The 20,985-nt window shown below is 39.7% G+C and overlaps 1 protein-coding gene across 2 annotated transcripts in view; it reads right to left on the bottom strand.

The window, feature by feature from the left end:
* Nucleotides 1-1,806: 1,806 nt before the first annotated feature.
* The window catches only part of Galphao (G protein alpha o subunit), a 1,276,387-nt gene continuing 1,257,208 nt past the window's right edge, over nt 1,807-20,985 (bottom strand). For both annotated transcript variants that reach the window (XM_067140187.2, XM_067140188.2), the window contains exon 8: nt 1,807-6,441. In XM_067140187.2, the coding sequence (XP_066996288.1) occupies nt 6,254-6,441 (188 nt within the window). In that variant the 3' untranslated portion in view covers nt 1,807-6,253. The remainder of the gene's footprint in view (nt 6,442-20,985) is intronic.

The raw sequence follows: 20,985 nt of genomic DNA, 5'->3' as shown, positions 1-20,985 counted from the left end.
TTTGATGCATAGTTCGCTAGTGTGTAGTAGTGATCTGGCCGGGCTGAGTGGCTCAGACGGTTGAGGCGCTGGCCTTCTGACCCCAACTTGGCAGGCTCGATCCTGGCTCAGTCCAGTGGTATTTGAAAGCGCTCAAATACGTCAGCCTCATGTTGGTAGATTTACGGGCACGTAAAAGAACTCCTGCGGGACAAAATTCTGGCATCTCAGCATCTCTGAAAACCAAGAAAGTAGTAAGTGGGACGTAAAGCAAATAACATTATTATTATGCTTTGTAGTGATCTTAGGACTCTGTTCAGGATGTATGGTATTTTGCGCATTATCTTGTCTCCCACTTCCCCTCCCTTCCCTCATCTGAAGCACAGATACAGGCAGCGGCTGACTCTCTGCCATAGCAAATATGGCAAGTTTATCAATTTGAATCGTGCGCCCAGATGTAACAAGGTAACCTTGTTTACTCTAAAAGAAAAAATTTCTCCACCAATCTGATTGCACCATTGCTCTTAATATAAAATGAAGAGCGTCCCTGATTTTTTTTTGTCAGTATAGTTATGATTCACCCTATATATATATGTGTGTACCAATTTATGCCATCTTAGAATTACATTAGATCAATAAAACAAACAGTGTTTTATTTATAACAGTACTATACAGTATGTACTGAGCACTACATAATAAGTTGAAAGTTTATTTTTAGTACAATGTGGTAATGAAAATTAAATATTCAATATAATTGTAGTTATTAGAGCCACAAATTTTAGTTTCTTTTTTATCAAACATGAAAATGTAAGTTCTGAGCTTCCGTGGCTCAGACGGCAGCGCGCTGGCCTCTCACCACTGGGTTCCGTAGTTCCAATCCCGGTCACTCCAGGTGAGAGTTGCGCTGGTCAAAGTGGAGGCAGGACAGGTTTTTCTCCAGGTAGTCCAGTTTTCCCTGTCGTCCTTTATTCCAGCAACACTCTCCAATATAATTTCATTTCATTTGTCAGTCATGATTTCTATCCTCGCTGCTAGAGGGGGCTTTATTCATTACATTCCTGACCCAACAGAATGACTGGAAACAGGCAGTGGATTTTCATTAAATTGTAAGCACCACATACCAGACACAATGATGGCTTCTAGATAAAGCAGACTGACCTAATTTATTTCAGGTAATTGATCTATTTTAACAAAAGGCTGACCTGAGCATTCCCAGATCAGCTGCCCTCCTTGGTAGTCAATCTCCATCCAGGATTCACAGAAGCAAGTTCCTATTCTCAACATATTCACCCTACTCTAGTCTTGTAAGTTGTATTTAAATATATGGTATGAAAAAAAAAAAGCACGTAGTTTTCCCAACAATATAACTGGATGGGTTATTCAAGCAAGCATTAAATCTTTTTACATTATTCTTTATCTTACTCTTGGATGCTACAGGAAAAACTTAGCACCATATTCACAACAGCATTATTCTGTATATCTCCTCATGTAGCTGTTAATGAAATATTTTTAAGAAGTTCAAAAGTGCCGTCATATGACACGAGACACTGTATATTAAATATTTATTACCTCATTGAATGGTCTAAGAAGGCAATATTTTGACCTTTTGTTTCTTGATTACTGAAAGAAGTTCAAAATTGCCATCATAGCACATGAGACAATGTATATTAAGTATTTGTTACCTCATTGCCTTGTCTAAGAAGGCAATATTTTTACAATTTGTTTCTTGATGACTGAAAGAAGTTCAATAACTACAGTATTCACACCAATAAACTATTTGCCCCCAATATCTATATCACCTTGGTTTTAGTTGAATGATAAGAAGTATTTATATATTCATACATATTTATTTGTGATCAATTATATTACATTCTTGAAGAGCTCTTCATACAGGCCATGAGACAAGCAATGCAAATGTGAGGATATTCTGTATCAAGAAAATGAAGATATGATCCCAGCATGTTGAGTGGATTGGCTACTGCTCAGCATATTGAAATCTTGACTGTGCTAAAACTTGCACCGACTTACTTTTTAAAGTGTGTATGGAAAATATGGTCCAAATGACTGAAAATTAGAAGTAATGGGATGATTGGTGGAAGTGAAACCCACGAGCAACATGCGGACTGTGTTCTTTGCAATATATGTTACAGTTGCCCTGAACAGTTAATGCACTTCCGTTTAATTCTCGACCATTTATTTTTGGGACCATTCCGTCGCAGTAAACCTGCACGATCTATTGACTCATTTTGTGGTTAAGTGTCTCATGGTATGATACATTTACAAGGAAAGGGTAAGAAAATGCTAATCGGACACTTTCTCACAACATGACGGGAATTTCGACAATGCTTAATCACACAACTGGGATTGTTCGTAACAATTACAAAATATGGTCAAAAATACATTTTAATTAAAACAGTAATAATAGTAACGATAATGATGAAGAATACGAAGAAAGGTTTGTTTCAGTTTTATTTTTCACAATCAGGGTGGATGAAAGCATTTCGTGGTGTTAGAATGAATGAAATACAAACATTTAGCAAGTCAATGATACACTACAAACTGTGAATGGCATGGCAATAAGAAAAGGAAGATATTAGAAACTATAATAATGACAGGAAAGATGACTGGGAGGGGGATTTATTATCTTACTCAAAATGCATTTCATATGTCATACTACACACATTTCTAAGGGTGGTCCCACTCCCACCTTGCTTCGACAAGACAGAGAGGTCAGATATATATCAATATAAAGTTCATCACTTCCACATCACCACTTCTTCTACCTGTAGGGTCCATGGTTCTTGGTTCTATATACCTAAAAAGTTCATGACAGAAAGAAAGACTTCACTACAATAAAGAAGTTTTTAAAATCCTATATATGTGGGGTCAACACAGCTGAACTGATTCCTTCTTCTCTAGAAAACTCAGTTTTGTTAATACACACATTAACTTAGCAAGAGGTTACTTACTCTTTGTGTTCACTTTCCAAAGTTAAAATTTTAGTTTACACACCTAAACTAACCCATAAAATAAGATGAAAACTATAGGTGACACAAAATTTAGGGATGTTTTTTATATTAAAAAATCCCTAATTTGTGACATCCCTACAGTTGACGCGTTACTGCCTGAACTGCTAGCGCATGCTCAGGCTGCTGTATCAGCAATCATTCCAACATTGCCAGCTTTCACACCCTCAACATTCTCTTAATCTACATCAAAAGTGGGTAGTAGTATTTTTTTGCTTATTCACATCACAGAGAAACATACAGCTTAGGTAGAGAACATCTTAAATTCTCTATCACTTAAGAAATTTATACATACGTGATCCTACTATTATCTGGAAAACATGAACATCATATCTTGTATTACCATTATTATAGTAATAATTATCTTCAATAATATTATTATTGTTATTTATTATTTTCCACAACTAAGCAACAATTTAATTTTATAAGTGCATATATCAATACATACAGCGTTCCATACAAATAACATTTGATACCTCTGGTCAAAACATGGCAACTGTTATTTATAAAACGGCTTACACAGAGGAGGTACATGACAGATGATACATCAGACACAAGCTGTAGACAAGACTAAGAATACGTTCATATTCCAGGCACTATAGAAAACAACCAGAAACATCCATTCATTATAATACATCATTTGCGTGCAAGAACTTATTAAGCTAACCTGAACTAACTTCTTCTTTCCCCTGTGATTACGGCTTAAATATTAAATTTCTTGTAAGACACCCTGCACCATTATGTGATTATTGGCTTCATGTGGACCTTTGTTTTAGCACCCGAATGCACATGTTCCTGCTCTGTGCAAAAGGAGACTATCTCCAGTTTTGACCAAAATCAAACACACATCAACATGGTATGGAACAAATGTATACATCTTTATTCAATTTATTAAAAATCGAAATTTTGTGGAACAAGGTTTCTGGGGTGATGGGGGATATAGCGAATGAGAAATTGCCATTTGTGATCTGAACAATGCATTGAAGCAGAAGTACACAGGTTTCAAAAACACACGTACAGGCTTGATTTCCAAGAAGATAGGGTAGTTAAAGTGGTACAGAACATGGTTAGTTTCTCTGGAGTTACATACAAGCACTCTCTGTTGAGGTTTGTCCACTTTGGACTACATAATTCACCCAGCTATACCCTCTCCCCCTCAATGTGTACAGGTGAAGAAAGCTTTGTATCATCGGGACATTCACGTATAAATTAGCTATAGCATAACAAATAAATTAAAAATTTTATCATTAAGAAATTGGTCGAGAGGGAAAAATGAATCAACACACTATTGACTAGATTCACAATAAATGACTTAGGTTATAATAAAACTTTACATAATACATACTTGTTTATCAATATTTTTTTCATTTTTTCTGCAAAAATGTTGCAACAGAATATACAATTTTTCTCTGTCTACTTCTTCAATGACACATGATTTGACAATTATAGTTTGGCTTCCATCAATGTTAGCAGATGATTATGTGAGTTCCTACATCTCACTCTTGGTGGTTCTGTCGGCATCAACAAGTGCGTTGGGATCTACTCGACTTCGACATTTGCTAGAGATTCAGAACGAAGGAATGTCATGTAAGTAACAATGTGGAGGTTTGTATTTCACAAGCCAAGAGAGATTTGTTTATACGGTTCAGTGCAGTGACTTGGTTGACGTGTTTCTTGTTTCTTGTTGTGGCACAGACTAATAGTGGCCATATTGTATTTTAAATACAGATATTTCTAACTGTGATTCTTTGAATACACCTTAAGTTTACATGAAATCACTGGATTAGAATAGGAACTGCACAGAGTGTAACTCAATAAACTGAACAACTTTTTATTAATGCACTCGGAAAAAAGAATCTTAACCTCATACTTGATTTAAAAGCTACACCTGTTTCCCAGTAAAATTTCTAAAATGAAACACAGAGGACGTATAGTATCACAATTAGATATAACTGCCTCATATTACCCTGAGCTAGACTTCCTTTGTTTTTCCTCGCAATGACTACTGTGATCACCACTCCTCAGTTCAGGTCTCTTGGAAAGTTAATGTGAAAGAGCAAACATTAGGAGAACTCATCGTCGGGAACCGCCACATGTGATATGATATTTAAAATCATAGAGAACTACTAACTTGTGGTCCAATAGAACTATTGCTGTAGAATTAATTAGTTAAATATTTAATGCAGAGAGCTGAAAAATATTGCCAAAAAGTGGCCATTCTCTTTCAGTGCAAGATTAATTAATAATTCCTAACTAAGTGTGCTCACAGATCTTGCTAGGATAACAAAAGGAATGGCTCAATGTAATAGTATGGCACACTCAATATTCAAGCCATTAAGCATAAAGGACAAAAGTTCAATCATGTTAAATCATGTGAAATAGATTTCAGAAGTGAATATGAACACGTCTTGGCACTTTAAGTCCCTGCAAATTGCCCCAGTATTCACAGACGCAATGAACAAGAACAAAATACTCTAACTACAGTTAACAGACCTGGAGAGGTACATGATAGTAAAAATGCTGATACCGTGTTTGAGTCTTCTTGACTGAATTCCATTTTTCAAAGGAGAAGTTTAAATTTCTTCAAACCAAACAGACAGTGGTGAGAATTTTGAAACACTACAGAATGTGTTGAACACAGCTGATCGTGTCTCTCTGAGAAACACTTATGTGCTGCAGCGGGTTTCGCTACGCAAGTCGTACGATAGGAAAAATAGAATTTTACATCATACTGAATCAAGTGTGCCATAAATTTTCCTGAATATAAGCCAAATGCATATACTGTATATGATATTTTCATATTCTTCTAATATGAATGCAGTAGATAATTTTGTGATATGGTTTGTTATGTTAATTTTATCACAGTATATGTTTGTGAGGATTCACGGTACAGAAGTTTACTTAACAGAATGATGAAGGTAATACCATTTCTTCCTAGACTGACTGAGGGTACTGACTTGTGTGAATATGTATGAGTGCACAAGGAAGGAAGAAAGAAAGAAAGAAAGAAAGAAAGAAAGAAAGAAAAGAAAGAAAGAAAGAAAGATAAGAAACAATAACAATATAGGATTACAGAGCCAAGATCTGTCAGGGCATAGGTTTGTCTTCTTCATGTTTGCACCCAAGTCAAAAATACTTTAACGTCCATGGTACATGTGCCCTCGAACCCAGCATTTGTCTCCCATAAAGCCCCCTGCTGCATGTCCCGCGCTCTTCTCTCATTGGCTGCGGATTCCAGCTCCACTGTCTTAGTACAAGCCGCAGCCTCGCAGGTTGTTGGCAATGATAACGTCGGTCACAGCATCAAAGACAAACTGGATGTTGTTTGTATCTGTGGCACATGTCATGTGGCAGTAGATTTCCTTAGTAGTCGACTTGTTCTTCGCTTCAAACTGTGCTTGAATATATGCTGCAGCCTCGCCGTACTCCTGAGCTCCTGTGGGCCAACAAGTAAAACAATGTCATTAGGTTAGAATAGATAGCAAATACATATGTAAAAGGTTAGAGAAGCACAGTATTAAACACTTTTGAAATATGATATGAATTTTTTTTCCTCTTGCAGTTAAACATTGCTCTAACACAGCTATACTTTAAGCAGTGATGGGATGTGGAAGAGCTAGGATTGGTACGGTAGCAGCTGTGGACTTGATTACATCTACCTTCAGGGCTGCTGATGGTGAATAAGAACCCGCTATCTCCTGTGCCATGTTGCCAACTCACACAGTACTGCCGTAAGTTCTGACAGTAAAATCTAAATGTGCTGTAGTATAGTAAATGTGAATGAAGAAGCATGGAAACGCTATATGTCGTCGCCCACGAGGTCACCTTCACGACTCCGCCAGTAACCAGCTTGCAGTGTACCAACAGCAGACAGCAGTGAAAGATGGAGTGGGGAGTGTATGAGAATTGTGGCATTATTTCGTTGTGGAAAGCAAGCAAAGGAAATTTTTTCTATGCTGAAACCTCCCGGTATCAATGAATGATTTGTGTTTCGGACAATAGCACGGTTTAAAAAATGGATGCAACTGTTGATCACATCAGATCAGGCCATCCTATGTGTGCATACTGAAAAGAAGTTGTGAATGCTGTTCGTTTCCTTTGAGTACACAAGCAATTTTGTCTCGTGAAATGAATATACCTCTATGAACTACATCACATATTTTGAAGGTTGTTTTAAGTGTTGGTGCATATAAAAGATACAAACATCGTTCACTAACTGAAAAATTAAAGGAGATACGCCAGATTCAATCCCAGGCTTTGTTAACGGCGTATGGGGAGAGCGAGTATCGGTTCATCGCTGCTGCTGCTGACTGGCCTAGTGGAAGTCCGAACCTCAATCCATTGGATTATTCTCTCAAGATTATAGCGTGTCAAAAACGGCACTGCAGTACTGAGATTTTAAAAAATCAATCATGTCAGCTGTCAAAAACATTCCACTGGACAAGATTCGTGCAGTTATTGATGAGTGGCCGCAACGTCTTCGCCACTGTGTTGCCGCACATGGTGATCATTTCAAATAAGTGTATGTTCATTCTGTAGCATTTTTTTGTGGTTTTTCAGAAGATATGTATATTAATGGGTTTGTGTAGTTTTATTTAGTAGCTGTGAGCTCACATCCGGGAGATAGCGAGTTCAAACCCCACTGTCGGCAGCTCTGAAGATGGTTTTCCATGGTTTCCCATTTTCACACCAGGCAAATGCTGGGGCTGTACCTTAATTAAGGCCATGGCCGCTTCCTTCCCATTCCTAGGCCTCTCGTGTCTCATCATCGCCATAAGACCTATCTGTGTCGGTGCGACGTTAAGCAAACAAAAATAAAAAATTATTTAGTAGTTGTATGCATTGAAAGTACTGACAGAACTTATGGCAATACTGTGTATGATATTGTTACATGCCAGCCCTCCCATAGCTCCATTCGGTATTCCTGGAAGGAACTAATTAGTCAACTGGGATCTCTCAGCCTGAGGCCTGGTTTCCCTGCACACCTTCTTGAATATGAAACGGCAATGTTCCGTCTCTAGCTGAGCCCTAAATATTCTAGTACACTATCATCAGGCTGTAAAAAGGAGGCTAGCCAAGAACAGTCAGTCAGCGTTGAAATTTGGTACTTGGACTGGGGCAGCAGTAGTGTGGCCGTGTCAGAGTATCAGCATGTCCTGAGCGGTGTATTCTCTAGTTACTGCCTGGGACTACTGTGTGTGTACTACCATGGAATTTCAAATTGAACCAGGAACAGTCACCGTGTGTTGTTGGGGCAGCAGCCCTGTATTCCAAACCTATCTGTGTGCAGCTGTTGTGTGGGATGGGATCAAACGTGCGAGCGAAAGTGAAAGATGGAGCCTGTTGGAAAGGATTATTGCCAATCCATGTAAAGACTGCATAGCTCGTGTCCTGCTGTGAGAGACTTGTTAACAGACAGCAGTTAATGAAATCTGGTCATTCATGGTTGAACAGAATTGTGTGTCTACCTATTTAGGCCATTCTAGAATTAAATTAGGTTGGTAAATGAGACAGCATTTTATTCGTAACAATATGATGCATCATATGTCTTACTGTAACACCGCCTGGGGTATTCAAGTTTTCCTATAACCACATAACCTTTGTTGGTCCTTTTTAAGCATCCAACCAACCAGTGACTTAAAAAATGATCTAATGTCCAGACCGCCTCTAGCGAGCTGTTTTCTGATACAGGTTAGGACAAGTTTGTTACTTTTATCAATGTCTCAGCAGTGGCGGCTCGTGAAAAAATCGTCCTACGTGCTACAAAAAACGCTAAATACGCTGTTGTCAATCTTCAGTGCAAACAGGATCTTGGAAATATAGATCCGCACTAAGAACACTAGTTTAATTTCACTTGATATACACTGTAGTGGATAAATAATTGGATAAATCTCCGTGTGAACTTTAACACTAACACAGTGATAGAAAAACATGCACCAACAATATAACCGCGAGATCAAACACGGCAGAAAGCAACTGAAAGTGCTGCCAACCAACAGAATCATTGAGACCTCCTCTATTACCAGCATAATTTACCTTCTAATGCGGGATAACATTTAGGGTCAGACCAGGATTCTTTGACTCACGTATGAATTCCTTATTTTTTACACAAAAGGAAGATTGATATTGGTTGGTTACCTTAATAACAACGTTTTGTTTGCGATAGATTGCCCCCAGTTACGCTGTACATTTGAGCCCAGACGATGCTGCTATCTAGTAGCAGAATCGCTTATCACGTTCAACATCAGGGTAGCAGGAGGCATCGAGCACTTCTACCCCCTTGCGGGAGGACAAGTAACTATAGACAGGATCAGTGAAAGTTGATCCCGGTTGATGGTATACTCCACCGGCTACGGGGAGTGTTGCAAGCTTGGCTGCGCCTGCGTATTGCTTCCTCCAGGTTACAGGCCAGAGCTCATTTCACATGAGCACGAGAGGAGTTCCCCGGGAGAACAGAGCTAGGTGTTCGACAGATCTCGTCCTGATTTTCACAAAACACAAATTCATACCGTACTCAAAACAAAAGGCACCAGGATAATTGTACTGATAACAATTAATTCCTTACAGTTCCAAGCTACGTGCTGGAGCCCGGTAGCACGTACTGACCGGCCGCCACTGTGTCTCAGTCTTTCACTACAGCAATATAAAAGTGGCTGAGGTATGAAGCAATGTAATTAATACCATTCAATCAATCACTACTGATCTGCATTTAGGGCAGTTGACCAGGTGGCAGATTCCCTATCTGTTTACCTAGCTTTTTCTTAAATGATTGCAAAGAAATTGGAAATTTATTGAACATCTCCCTTGGTAAGTTATTCTAATCCCAAACTCCCCTTGCTATAAACAAATATTTTCCCCAATTTGTCCTCTCGAATTTGAATCTTATCTTCATATTGTGACCTTTCCTACTGTTAAAGCACCACTCAAACTTATTCATCTACTAATGTCATTCCATGCCATCTGTCTACTGACAGCTCAGAACATACCACTTATTACATGTTATAAATCTCATACCACTTAGTCGAGCAGCTCGTCTCCGTTCTCCCAAGTCTTCCCAGCTGAAACTTTGCAAAATTTTTGTAACGCTACTCTTTTGTCGGAAATAACCCAGAACAAATCGAGCTGCTTTCCTTTGGATTTTTTCCAGTTCTTGAATCAAGTAATCCTGGTGAGGGTCCGTACACTGGAACCATACTCTAGTTGGGGTCTTACCAGAGACCCTCTCCTTTACATCCTTATTAGAACCCATAAATACCCTTATAACCGTGTGCACAGATCTGTACCCTTTATTTACAATCACATTTATGTGATTACCCCAATGAAGACCTTTCCTTATATTAACACTTAGGTACTTACAATGATCCCCAAAAGGAACTTCCACCCCATCAACACAGTAATTAAATCCGAGAGGACTTTTCCTATTTGTAAAACTCACAACCTGACTTTTAACCCCGTTTATCATCAAACCATTGCCTGCTGTCCATCTCTGCACAGTCAGTCCTTGCAAATGGTGAAGAAAGCAATGGAGGAGGTGATCTCTCTCCTCATTTTCCACTGTGGAGTGGCAAATGATGATAGGCACCCCTCCCTCATTGAATGTTGGATAAAGGATCTTGTTAAACGCTATGGTACATACATTGGCCAACTATGAAAGAGGCAGAAATGGTCATGGAGACAAGGATGCACAGGCGGTCAGCTGGCATCACTTGCATGGATCCTGTTTCAAATGTAAACATTAGGAAATTGATTGATGTAATACAAATCCTAGCGAAAATGTGTGGAAGCTATTATGGTTTGGATATATGCTGTAGGCAGAAGCCATCACGATTGCAAAGATGGGATACACACCATAAAATCATCGGAATGCAGCTATGGTAAATAAAGGGCTAATTCACTACACGACATGAGAAGTGTAAATCTACACCTTAACATGGCCCATGAGCAAAGGAAATGCAGACCTACCACTAGGCAGGACAAACACAGATGAGCAAGAAGAAGAGAAGAGTGTTCCTGCAACTCAGCCAGATTTGAGAGAGTCACCTTGTCAAAAAACCGACGGACTGAGCTACACGGTTCCGTTCATGTAGCTGTCAGATTGCATTTGGGAGATAGTGGGTTCATACCCCACTGTCAGCAGCCCTGAAGATGGTTTACCATGGTTTCCCATTTTTACACCAGGTAAATACCTTAATCAAGGCCACGGTCGCTTCCCTCCCACTCCTAGCTATTTCCTGTCCAATCGTCGCCATGAGACCATTAGAATGATCTGTTGAAGATGCATGCCTTTTTGCCCTAAGAATGTAGAGGGTTTTATTAAGAACTCTCTTGTGTTGAAATGCGAGATTATTTTCCTCTGGAGGTAAAGACATTTTTTTTTTTCAGCTCTGATATTGTGCTGAACTACAAGGTTTAAAAAAAATTAGAGGAATATATTTTTGAACATATGCCGTGCTCCAGAAAACAATACCTTACACCCAGGTATATTACCAACTAAACCTTTATTCTTTACCATTGAAGTATACAAAAGAACATTGATGGATTCGCATTCATTTTCAGAACACAAACGGAAATGTCCAAATAGAGCAAAATCAAAGTGATAACAGTCCTCCAGGGTGGATTTTTATCACAGTTGGAGAGCTTCAGTATAGTGTATGTCCTTCACGAACATTTATCACAGCTTGGCACCTACGTGGCATGCTCCATGTAAGTCGACGGAAGTCACGTTGCGGTATCAGGTCCCATTCTTCAATCAGAGCCTGTTCAAGGTCTTGGAGAGTCTGTGAAGGAACAGAACACCCACGAACACTTCTGTCAATACTATGCCACACATGTTTGATGGGATTAAGGTCGGGACTCACTGCTGGCCATTCGATCTCTTGAATGTACATTTCTCACAAGACAGCTCTGGTGACGCGCGCTACATGAGCCCTGGCATTGTCGTGAATGAGTACGAATTCAGGGCCAACACCGTATGCAGCAACCAACACACACTGTAGCAGTATCTGCTTGATGTACCTCGCAGCGGTAAGATTACCATGGACGACGACAAGATCCGTACGGCCATCAATACCGCTGCCACCCCACACAATTACAGAACCTTGTCCGAATCGGTCGCCTTCCTGGACAACATTTGGCATGTACTGCTCACCACGGCGTCTCCATACACTCTGACATCCATCACGCTGTGTCAGGGAAAATGTGCACTCGTCTGTGAACAACACAGCGCTCCATTGGCGGAGCACTCGAACAGGACTTCTGGGTCGTAAGGACACTTCTCTTAACATGTTCCTTACTGTCTGGTCAGACACCGCGACTCCTGAGGTCTTGTTGCAGTTCTCTGGCAGTTGCTGAACAACGCCGCAACACACAGATGGTCAGATATCTGTCATCCTGTGAGGTTGTCATGCGTCCACGACCTTGTCCAACCCTCCTTGTGAACTGCCCTGCCTTATTGTAGCGATTCCACAAGCGTTGAATAACTGACGGAGAGACATTGAGATCCACAGCAACACGACGAAAAGTCCATCCTTCCTGGATCAAAGTGACGGCCCATGCGACTTGAACCTCGTTAAGATATCTCAGGGGATGTGCTGGTTTACGTACAATGTGCTCAAATGACCGCAGTAGTCTGTGGACCTCACAACGACACACGGACGCACCGCTATTCACTTTGTTTTGAGGGGTCACCAGAGAGTTTAATGCATGACTATGCCTAGGATGGAGTATAACTTCGATTTGATATAACCTGAGTAGCTAAGGTCTCAAGGTATGCTGTGCAACCATTGGAACCCCATCTACCAAATTAACGTTCACATACCAGACATTACAAAACATGTCCCCCTAACTTTGAAACTGTGTACTTACTATTTTGATATAACTTCAATGAAGAATTGAATTGAATTTTTGGTCTTTCTCTTATTTACTGTCTGTTATTCTTGTTCTATTAGTTTAAAAATACCCACCTATATTCCGTGTGTACTTAAAGTAGCTCACTGTATAATAGGATAGTTGTTTTGAGGAATACAGGGTTCTCTCATTTAAACTCAGACTGAATGGGCGGTGTCTGTACTCTGCGCTGCGACAGCTGCAGTATGGGAGGCACGTGCAAACAGCCTGCACGTGTTTGATCTGGCAAGCATGAGTAGCCAGTCTGAACCTCAGCTGTTAACATGGTGAGACCGTTATCATTGCAACACTGCATTTTCGTATGTAAAATTTATTTTAAGTATGAGTCGGCTCGACGGGTATACAATGCATTTGTTCAGCAATTTCCTGGTGAAGTGCCACTTTCATGAGCAGTGATTCACATAATTGTAAATAAATGTGAAACTACTGGCTCAATGCTCAATAAAAAGCATGCACGCACGCAAATAGTTTGAACAGAGGAAAAGCTAGATGACAGTGGTGCGAATCTTAAAAGGTCACCGAATAAGTCACTCACAAAATTAGCACAACAAGTAGAGGGTTTCGGTTTCTTCTGGACATAGAGCTACAGAGCTGTTACACATCAAACCGTACAGGTTTACACGGGCCCATTGTTTGAAATCTGCTGATCCAGTCACAGGAGTGCGATATTGTGTGTGGTATCTTGCATCATTGAATGATCGTTTATTCGACCCACAGCTTGTGTTCTCTTTGGATGAGGCCTGGTTTCATCTTAATGTTCTATGAGCAGTCTATCTCTCACTACTGGTGTGCGGAAAATCCTAATGGTGTTTATGAATTTCCTCATTATGACAGGAAGATTGGTGTGCAACATGAATAATTGGGCCTACCTTTTTGAGACGACAGTAAATGCAGAGATGTACCGGTACCAAGATGACATTTTGATGCCATTCTTCCATCAGTTAATGGAAGAAGAAAAGTCGTGTGGGTGGTTTCAACAAGATTCAGCCCTTGCTCATACAGTAGAAGATTCCCTTCTTACAATCTCGGAAGTGTTTGCAGACAGAGTGATCAGTGCTGGTTTGTTTCCCCCTCGTTCTCCAGATCTAACAGTATGCGCTTTTTACTTGTGGGGTAAACTGAATTATAAAGCGTATAAAACAAATCCTCACACACTGAAGGAACTGAAAGAAAACATTACGAATGAAATCAGAAACATTACAGTGGCAAAACTCACTCATGTCAGTCAGAATGTGGTTACCACATACAATGGCTGTATAACCCAGGAAGGACGACGCTTCCAGCATCTTTTATAAGGTAAGGTTTCATGTAAGATTGTATACACTCTTAAAGCAGGGCGGCCGCGCTCGACATGAGCTCGGCTGAGGCAGCTGCCGTTGCGCATAGTGCATTCGGTCCGAGTTTATATGAGAGACCCTGTATATTCACTAAAGAACATAAATCTATTGACTATCATTTCAAAACAACAATGTAATTGTGATACACAAACGTATATTCCAAATAATGTACATGTTATGACTCTTAATATTTATTGTGCAATCAAATATTTCACAATACAAATCATTTATTATATTGACATTTCAATACATGTAAAGTGAAATAATAAATGCTATATCTGGACATAAGAGGTAAGCCATCATTAGTAGCATTTCTCTAACTTTACTGGAGGGGCCGATGACCTTAGATGTTAGGCCCCTTTAAACAACAATCATCATCATCATCATCATCATCATCAACTTTATGGGAGAGCGGAAAGAAGCTGGTGACGTGCATATTTTGCTACCTTTGAGGCGGGTTGAATCAACAGTTCTGACCACGGTAAACTAGTGCAAGAGCCAGTACGATAAGGAGTGCGTCGGACGGCATAAGTTGAACTGTTATATGATCATTTACCATTGTTTGTCACTTGGTTCTCCTTGCACATACGATAGTATCACATTGCTTATCTTCATTCCTGCGAAACATACAACAGTATACCCATAAGGAGACAAGACCAAAACAACTCACATACAATAAAAACCTCAAAATTGTTATTTTTTCATTTACAATAGTTTACCTTTCGACGTCCAGATACAGTATATGAAAGAAGTGATTTTTCATCTCCTGTAAATTTTATCAAAATGTAACCTACACTGTTGTTCCTGCAGACACTTTAGCTATCTATTGGATCGATGCATAAGTTTGTGCGGTATTCTTTTGGGTTGGCAACAATGCAGCGTGAAGGGATTGCTTTACATGTTATGAGTCTCATTATGATAGCCGTGTTGGAGTACAGAATGTAAAAGTTTCAAACAAATTTATTTAAAAAAACACCTTTCCAATACTCGCCTAAGCGAAACATGTCCCATTTTAACATATACAGGGTGAAACGAAATTCGCGCACTCGGGTGTCGCAGCGCAACTCCTCACATGCCAGCAATAAAAAAAGTCTCTCACAAAAGTTCGTCCTGCGAGTATATCCAGGAGAAAAAGGTCGTTGAAGAGTGGCAATCTGGCAGCACTGTAACCACATGTAGGGTAACTACCTCTGTCAGCACGTATTAGTGGTGCTGTACAGTTAATGCAGTGAATAGCATTTTGGGTTAGCATGCAGGAGGTCGAGGGGTCGATCCTGGGTTGAGGCATATGTTTTTTATTTCGTAGATGTAGTCCAGGTGGTATGGTATCTGGCATCTTAATTGTCAACAGCGATTGCAGTGGGTCCCTTAGAAACCATTTGCACTTACATAATACGATCCTAGAAATGGACGAACGTTCTTTTTCATTGGTCAGCTTTGAAAGATGCCCTTTCCACGTTGTGGGCATGAATTTATTCGCACCACTTCATCTACTAGATGCGTTATGTGTTCAGCGTTATTAAATTTTGTAAATGTAGGATACATGTGACCTAAGAAACAGTGCCTTACTGTATTACGGTATGTAATGTCTGATGGAAATTAGCAAGGGGGTCGAACCTTCGACCTCCTGCATGCTAACCCAAAACTATATCCACTGCACCAACTCTACGGCACGGCTAATACGTGCTGACAGAGGTAGTTACCCTACATGTGGTTACAGTGTTGCCAGATTGCCACTCTTCAACGTTCTTTTTCTGCCGGATATACTCGCAGGACGATCTTTTGTGAGAGATATTTTTTTATTGCTCGCATGTGAGGAGTCACGCTGCGACACCCGAGTGCACGAATTTCGCTTCACCCTGTATGTAATATTTGTATCTTAAACTTAAAGATTGTAAAGTACTGGAAAGGTGGTTTTTTAATAAATTTGTTTGAAACTTTTACAAGGGATTGCTTATTGATATTCCATAGTTTTAACTGAGTTTGGAGTGTGTGTGTTTTGTGAAACACAGGTTTTCTTGATTGTGAACATATCTGTGTATATTTCAGGCAAATGGATATGGAATGTCAAGTTGAGACAAGTGAGCATTTTTGACCCATTTTCCTCTTTGAGTTTAACTAAGGATCCAGTGCAGCAGGAGCTGCGAGAACAATTTGTGAAGTTTACGGGAATGAAGCAATTGCTGAAAGAACAGCACAAAAATGGTTTTCCTGCTTTCGAGCAGGATGGTTTGACTTGTCTGATAATCCACATTCTGGAAGACCTTCAGATTTTGACGAAAATTGCTTGAATGAGTTGCTTCATGAGAATTCTCATCAAACAACGCGGGAAATGGTGCAAGTTTTTTAATGTGATCAGTCAACTATTGTACGCCATTTGCATTCGATGGGTAAGGTACAGAAATTGGGTATATGGGTACCACATATGCTAAGCGACAGTAACAAAAATCAACGAGGAAACATCTGTTAGTCATTGCTTGCCCGGCACCGGTTGGCTTGTGATAGGCACGAAGCATTCCTTTCAAACATTGTCACTGGTGATGAGAAATAGTGCCTCTATGTCAACGTGAAGAAGAGGAAAGAGTGGCTCAGCCCATCAAGAAAAAAAGCAACTCCCCGTGCCAAGGATAGTGCCCATCCACAGGAAATCATGTGTATTTAGTGGAACAAAGATGGCATTCTTCACAATGAACTTCCGAAAAATGTAACGATTACCTCTGCTGTGTATACTGACCAGCTAAGATGGCTTGCCATTGCTATTGACAACAAAAGACAAAGACAACAACCAGTCTTATTGCTCCATGATAACGCTCGTCCACATATAGCGCAATTGACCAAAGGTGTGATTGCTTAACTTGGCTGGGAACCTCTTCCTCATCCTCCGTATTCTCCTGACCTTGCCCCATCAGATTTCCATCTTTTCTGCTCTCTTTCTAACCACATTCAGGGGCAAGTGTTTCCTGACGAAGCTTCTCCTGACCAATGGTTAACAGATTTTTTCCAGTCAAAACCAAAACAGTTCTACATGCAAGGCATTCAACTGCTACCTGAACGTTGGCAGAAGATCATAGAGAGTGGAGGTGAATATATCACTGAGTGACTGTGATTGTGAGTTACAGTGCATGACAGTGACAGTAAAAGAAAAGAAAAGAAAATATAAAATATAAGAACTGCACAAACTTATGCAACGACCCAATAGATACTTGCAGAATTTTACTACCATAAAGCTATAGAAGTGCAGTGTCATACATTGCACTGAGCGACTTTATATCGGATTTAACTTGTATGTTACAGTCCTTCCCTTTGCCTCTCTTCATATGGGAATATGCACGCTTAGTTCCAATACGTTTTGCGATTGTTTGAGTCAAAATGATGTTGGTGCTTCAGCAATCGGCTGTTTCCATATAACTTCTGTACTCTTCAATTCTGGATTCTTTCTCAGATTTGCTTCAACAGATAAAGACATTTTGAAGACTTCCTACTGCATACAAGTTACAGAAAAGCAGCAAGTTTTACCATCTTTTACCAGCTTCTATCCAATCAAAAAGGAAAATTGATTGTAACTGACTTCTTACACCTTTCTCTCTGTGTGAAATCTCTGGCATAACAGAGGAAACTATGATGAATTTCTGGTCCAACCGAGTGAAGTATTTAGATGCTATGAGAAGATATACATGGCTACCATGCACCAGTTACTATTTTGGCCAGTGCACCTATCAGATCACATGATCAACCAATGGGTTCTCTCTTGCCTCGGTGGCTGGAAATTTGCTAAAATGTATGCTCTTGTGTGATGAGATCTTGCTTCTCTTCTCCTCTGTATCAGGACTACAAAGTCGTGAACATTTTATCACACACTGCACAAGACAAATCAAAGCAAACCGAATGTCAACTTGAAATCATCATGAAATACTGCGCTGTATGTATACAGAGACATGCCATCTTCAGGATATTTCTCTTTAAAGAGACTGTACATAGTTGTGATGCCTCAGCATCTCAGAACTTCGTGGAAAGCCTTCCGCAAAGATTAAATGCTGTAATAGTAGCAAAAAGAGGTCCTACACACTATTAGTTTCAGGGCTGCATCTTTGGAGCGAACAGTAAGGGGTGTCCAGAGACTTTCGGCCACATATTTTTCTTAAGTTTTTCAACTAGGATTTGAATCATCCTTGGTTTTTTAAATAATCACACGGAGCTTTTTGACAAACGAGTTCAACTCTGTTCTGTAAGGGCATATGACACATCACTGTGCACAGCTGATGAGAGACACTTTCAAGAACGTTTCTTCTCTTAGGCTCAGAGATATTTAAACATTGGTGTATGAGGAATGTGAACTGTGCATTATATGACAATATATAGAAACAATAAAATGGCTGCCCTTTGTAGCCACAAAACTTCTCTACACTGCAAATGTGTTTGCAGCTACACATTTGATTCTGAAACAAAGTACACAGTAGAATAATATAACAGCACAACCGTATATCATTGCATCACATTCAACATAAACATGTAACTTTGTCCTACCAATCTCACTGGGACATGCTACAGATGGCCTACTAATATTACTTCATACCAATCTAGTTGGTCCGTTTTTGGATATTATAAATTTTCCAGCTAACTCATTCCTGGTTGCCAGCGTTTTGCCCCAGTATGCTAAGCTGGGCTCATCAGTTGGTAAAGAGCACATCTACCAATACGCATGGCTAGTGCATTCCGTGCAGACAATTCAATTCAATTGAGAGGTTTTCATTCTCCTCCTTGAGGGGGAAGGGGGGGGGGGGGCACATAGAAGGTGACACCTTCTCTCTGGCCAGGAGATTCAGCGGGTTTGGTTGGGTTGCAGGAGTAGGGTGATGGGTGTTGTGGTTTGACTCAGTAGAGGATTGTGAGGAGGGGAATTTTTACCTCTCATTCTTTATTTCCGTTAGTTGGTTACAATTTATATTATACAGTTGATATTGTCTGGATGAGAAGTACATTAACTAGTTAACAATGCGCTATACCTAGTTTATTACAATATTCTACAATACAATATATACAAGAGTTACTAGTTTACATTGTTGTTATATACATGATGGGCTAGAGCTTATTACATACTACATTACAATTTGTTTCTACTAAAAAAAAATACAAGCAGGCCACTGCGTAGGCTACTTGGAGCCAGTGGCAGTGCCATAATGTCCATAATGTATTGCTAATTCAGAAGAAGCTTGTTTGTGTAATGTGTAAAACTGGTTCTTCTGAGCACTGTCGTCCCGTTTTTATCAGGCTTAAAATATTAACAGTTATAAATCTATATATTTTTATCTCATTATTGTATGTTAAAAACCATCTGAATGAATTTACCATCAGGGAAAACATCCATCAACACAATACTCGTAATAAGGGTAATATTCATATTGGTAACTCACATAAAGTAAATAGTATAATATTTTTTAATAAATTACCATTCTCTGCACAGGATGTGTCCATCAATAATTTTAAAAGAAAACTGTATAACTGGATGTTGGAAAATCCATTTTTTGACATAAAGGAATTCTTAGAAATGAAAACTGTTAATATTGACTTTTAATACCTGTATACAGATAGTAGAAATAATACTGTAGTACTGGATGACAAAACCTATTTAATGTAAATGATCAATGGTGAATAAATATTCTTATTATTATTCTTATTGCACTATGAGAGACTTCGTCTCAGTTTCAAAAACTGCTGCCTGCCTAGCCATCAGATGATATACGTGTTTAATACCATAAGGAATCAAAAATATTTGTCCTGAATGAGTAAATTTATAAAAACAATATAGTTGGTCCATTATTGGACATTATAAATTTTCCAGTATCTGGTACTATAAATTGTGCCAGCCCCGTAGTGTAGGGGTAGCATGCCTGCCTCTTACCCGGAGGCCCCGGGTTCGATTCCTGGCCATGTCAGGGATTTTTACCTGGACCTGAGGGCTGGTTCGAGGTCCACTCAGCCTACATGATTAGAATTGAAGAGCCATCTGACGGTGAGACAGTGGCCACGGTCTAGAAAGCCAAGAATAACGGCCGAGAGGATTCGTCGTGCTGACCACACGACATCTCGTAATCTGCAGGCCTTTGGCCTGAGCAGCGGTCGCTTGGTAGGCCAAGGCCCTTCAAGGACTGTAGTGTCATGAGGTTTGGTTCGGTTTGGTATTATAAATTTAATCATTCAGGACAAATATTTCTGATTCCCTATGGCAATCAACATCTATATCATCTGATGGCCAGGCAGGCATCAAATTTTGAAAATAGGTGCATCGGCACTGCAAGTGGCTCCAAGTAGCCTATGCAGTGGCATCCATGGTATGCACTATTCATGAGTTTTGGTAGTTGTGCTATTTACCAACTGATGAGTCCAACTTAGCACACTGGGGCAAAACCAGGAATGAATTAGCTGGAAAATTTATAATGTCCAATAACAGGCCAACTATACTGGTATTATATATTTACCCATTTGGGACAAATATTTCTGATTCCCTGTGGTAATCAACATCTATATCATAACATTACTTGAGCGTCTGTATGTTTTACCAGTATTTCTGCACTTCATCCTTATAATACACGTCCACCTTAGAACAATTCTTTTTCTTTTCCTGCCTCTATTACTGTCTTCTTGTGCAGACAGCAGCAAACAAATAATCCCACTTTTCACCATCTTTCAAACATGTGAAACGTTGTACTCAATGTTGGCTCCCCTGGAACAACACTTTC

The sequence above is a fragment of the Anabrus simplex genome, chromosome 2 (genome assembly GCF_040414725.1).
Source record: "Anabrus simplex isolate iqAnaSimp1 chromosome 2, ASM4041472v1, whole genome shotgun sequence".
NCBI classification, from domain to species: domain Eukaryota; kingdom Metazoa; phylum Arthropoda; class Insecta; order Orthoptera; family Tettigoniidae; genus Anabrus; species Anabrus simplex.
The sequence above is the reverse complement of the archived record's forward strand: the minus strand, read 5'-3'. Positions and strand labels throughout refer to the sequence as shown.